Source organism: Arachis ipaensis, chromosome B05 (genome assembly GCF_000816755.2).
Source record: "Arachis ipaensis cultivar K30076 chromosome B05, Araip1.1, whole genome shotgun sequence".
NCBI lineage: Eukaryota > Viridiplantae > Streptophyta > Magnoliopsida > Fabales > Fabaceae > Arachis > Arachis ipaensis.
The window spans coordinates 132,807,891-132,811,598 of record NC_029789.2 but is presented as its reverse complement, the minus strand read 5'-3'; the positions used below and the strand labels follow the sequence as shown (position 1 = coordinate 132,811,598).

The window sequence follows — 3,708 nt, the reverse complement described above, 5'->3', positions numbered from 1 at the left end:
ATATATAATTATTTTATACTGATAATAAATTAAACATCTTATATTAATATTATTATTATTATCAATGTGACGTAAAAATAAATATGTATTTGCAAAACAAGGAAAATGAATACAAAATGGTAATGAAACAGAGCAGGAATTATTAACAAGGGACAAGGAACTAGTGGTAAGCAACTTTCTTTCTCGGTTGAATTGCATTTGTGAAGTGAAAAACGAAATAATTTTTGGGTAAATAAAACAAACTATAACAAACAAATCATAATAGTAAAGGATAGGACACATGGGAAGATGGGAATTAAAAAAAAGAATATGCTTGATGGCTGATGAGAGAGAGAGATGGTTGTTTATGTGATTTATGAAATTGTAAGGTTGGTAAAAGGAGAGAAGGAATTTGAGCAGCCGACACATTACAGGGATTTTTTCAACAAACAAGAATCTGCCAGTAGTTTGTTTTGCGGATGCATGTCATATTGTCAATTAAAAACAGCAACACATGATATTTAAGTAATGTGCACATGTAACCTGTTTTCCGGGGTCAATTAAGATCATACCGTACATTAGAATTTGTTTATATTTTCATAAACTTTTTTTTTTTTTGGCTGAAAATGGAATTGTAACTGTCCTCCCTCTGATAGACTTCGTTACAAATTCTCAACAAGTAAGCATTTTTCCAGGCATTGGATTGTGTTATCTTGCTCTGCAGTTTTCCTCTCATTTTCCCCCCAGATTTTCGGTTTGACCTAAAACACCAATGATTGTTGGGTAGATTAAAACATTGCCATCATGTAACAAATCCAGCCACTTCCACAACAATAGGTATGACTTATGATCATAGTGGGGAAGAAACATTTGTGGGTAAAATATCCATTTAAATCCTGGTTTGCCTGGTGGTTGGTAATGGTAAGTATATTTTAGTCTAATATTGGTTGAGTAGGTCTAAATTAAATTTGGATTTAATCAATTAAAAATTTTCTATAAATTTTATTAAATTTATAAGTGAATCCCTGTACTTTAAAAATTAAAAGTTAACTAACATATATCCTTATAGTAATTTTTACATATACCTTTAGAATACATGCTAGCTAAACCTTTCAAATTTTGCAATAAAATCTATCCTTTAAAAGTTTGTAATTTAATCTTGTCCCTAAAAAGGAGGTAAAGAAAATTTCGATATCTCTATATTGATCATTAATTTAAACATTCTTGAAATAGGCAACAGGCAATTGCTGGATCTCTTCTATTCAAAATGAAAAATGATAGGGGAAAATTGAGTTAAAATACAATAGTTACATAATATATATATATATGTATACATAAATGAAACTAGATGTTGCAATGCACAATAACCTTAAGTGTAAGATATTATCAGGGTTAGAAATCAAAGCTTATTTCAACAAAATTATCCTCATCCAGCAGAGATAACTTTTACAGACTCCTGGATCATGAATCACAAGTTCATTGCCTTTGACAACTGAAAACAGTTGCATCATTTTACAACAATTCACATTGCAAATCATTTCGAAGTGGATTCGCCTTCCTTTGCAAGCAACGCCTGTAATAGCGTAATACCATAAAATCACATATGTCATATTTTGCAACCTCCTTCCCGAGCATAAAGAATTCGGATTAGAGAGATTACCGATTTGGTAGAAGTGATCCGCGAGCACTGGCTTTCCTTTTTCACTTTACTGCACTCCCCACACCAGCTGGAGCAATCGGTTTGATACCTTTTCACCTCTCTAAAGACAGAGCTACACAGAAATAATGCAACCATTAATTCAACAAAATGGAGAGTGACATACCTTTGAATTGACTAATCCATTCAAGCAAAAATTAAGGGTAATATAATAAAAATGCAAAACAGAATTTCAATATCGCAATCCAAATGAGTTGCTGGTAGACATGCATGCAACTTCTCATCTCAAACCAATGATGACAAGGGTGGGACTGTGATGTATGAAACACGAGCAAAGACTGGTGCTATTTGCTATTATAAAATTTTATTTTATTTGAAAAGAAAGAAATTACGGGACAAACCAAATTTGCATGGAGGCCAATCTATAAGCAAACAAACCTTCTGCACCACAGAAGTAGGTTGACACGATGGCCAGATGTTGTAGCTTTGGCACCACGGCGATGGCGACCTCGATGAAGCACAGCTCGTCCAGGTTTATGGGAATAGTCAAAGTACTCCTGCTTTCAAATAATGGACTCCATAAGAAAAGTGTACAACCACCTATGAAAAATAGCAACAAGCAATGGTCCATAAATCTCCTTAAAAATAGTACATTGTCACAATATGAACCCAAAATGAATAATTTCATCTGGATTCATCAGCACTATCAAAGCTAACATATGCCGGTATACATATAATGAAAAAAACAGAAATACATACAGCAAAAACACACATGAAGAGTATAAGTCTCTTTGCAATTTAATGCAAAATCCCCCTTTGTGTTAACCAAACCCACAGTTCATCAAGCTAACAGTCTCGCAGAAACTTAAAATGAGATTTGTTTCTTAAAATGCACTGCCCCTTTAGTGAAAGTAGATCCTTGCATACTCATGGTGAAATTGGAAAAAGAGAGAAGAAATTAAGCATAAAATCTTCCTAATACCACTAAGACTTACCTCTGTATAGGTTGATGTATTTACATGTTTCTCACATCTTGTGCCCTGAAAATACAATTCCCCTCCAGAAAATTCCTTGCCCAGGCAAACATTTAAGGTTACTTCTGAGTCATCGACATGAAAACCTGCGAAAGTACAAATGCAAGACTCTTTCTATTGAAACATCCAATGCAGATAAATTGGCTGCTATAGGAATAGGAATCCAAGCTTAGTTTGAATTTGGAATTTCTACAAAAGCATAAATTGGTTCATCGAAATTTTTATAACGGAAGAGATTAATAAATGATAACAGTAAGAATAAAATGTTTTAAGATACTAGCCTTCTTCAGTATAAACATCAAATATAATCCAGGTGACCTATGGAATTGCAAAAAAACAAAAAATAAATACTGATCAGGAGGTTCCCTTACCCATGTCAACAGCTTTATCTTTACCATATTCAACGACAAATCCATGATGAGAATCCAGCGATGATCCAATTTCGGGAAACAAGACTGTATAAAAATAAACAAAAGAAGTAATTGAACACATTTCTCTAGCACGAACCAAACAACGGAAATTGAAAAAGATTTTAAATAAAAAAATCAATAAGCAGGATAGTCATTTCTAAAGAACAAATTCCAACAAATCATCCTGACTATCAATCACAACGTTCACCTCGAGACAGTGGTCGAATAAAACCTTCCATAAGTTTCTCAAGCATTGGTCCAAAGCCAAAGTCATCAAGCACAACGCCATACTTATTCATGATATTGGGACGCATGATACGGAATTTTGTTTCAGCTACAAACTTCTCAACATTTTCAATCTGGACACCAAGACGAAGTTACATAACGTGTAAAAAATAAAAGAATACAATCAAGGATATGCATATATGCATTTGGATTGTCTTTTGAGAAAGTACCTTGTTTTAATAAACAATTCATTCAAAACCCCGCAAAATATTACTAGCTTATTGCTTTGTATATTAAAATTACTTTTTGGTAAACATGATTCTATCCAAACACCCTTAAAAATTTATAAAAGAATTTGTGTGTGTGTGTGTGTGAATGTTTTTTTCTTTTTGTTTTTTTTTTT

General features: G+C 32.9%; 1 protein-coding gene across 2 annotated transcripts in view; it reads right to left on the bottom strand.

The window, feature by feature from the left end:
- The window catches only part of LOC107644245 (uncharacterized PKHD-type hydroxylase At1g22950), a 4,471-nt gene continuing 1,972 nt past the window's right edge, over positions 1,210–3,708 (bottom strand). Inside the window, exons 4-9 of one of the 2 annotated variants that reach the window (XM_016348058.2) lie at positions 3,289–3,439; positions 3,042–3,125; positions 2,632–2,756; positions 2,075–2,193; positions 1,640–1,751; positions 1,210–1,552 (exon numbers count right to left, since the gene is read on the bottom strand). In XM_016348058.2, coding sequence (XP_016203544.1) covers positions 1,514–1,552; positions 1,640–1,751; positions 2,075–2,193; positions 2,632–2,756; positions 3,042–3,125; positions 3,289–3,439 — 630 coding nt within the window. In that variant the 3' untranslated portion in view covers positions 1,210–1,513. Of the gene's footprint in view, positions 1,553–1,639; positions 1,752–2,074; positions 2,237–2,631; positions 2,757–3,041; positions 3,126–3,288; positions 3,440–3,708 lie in introns of both variants that reach the window. The other variant, XR_002347320.1, reaches the window with a different exon arrangement.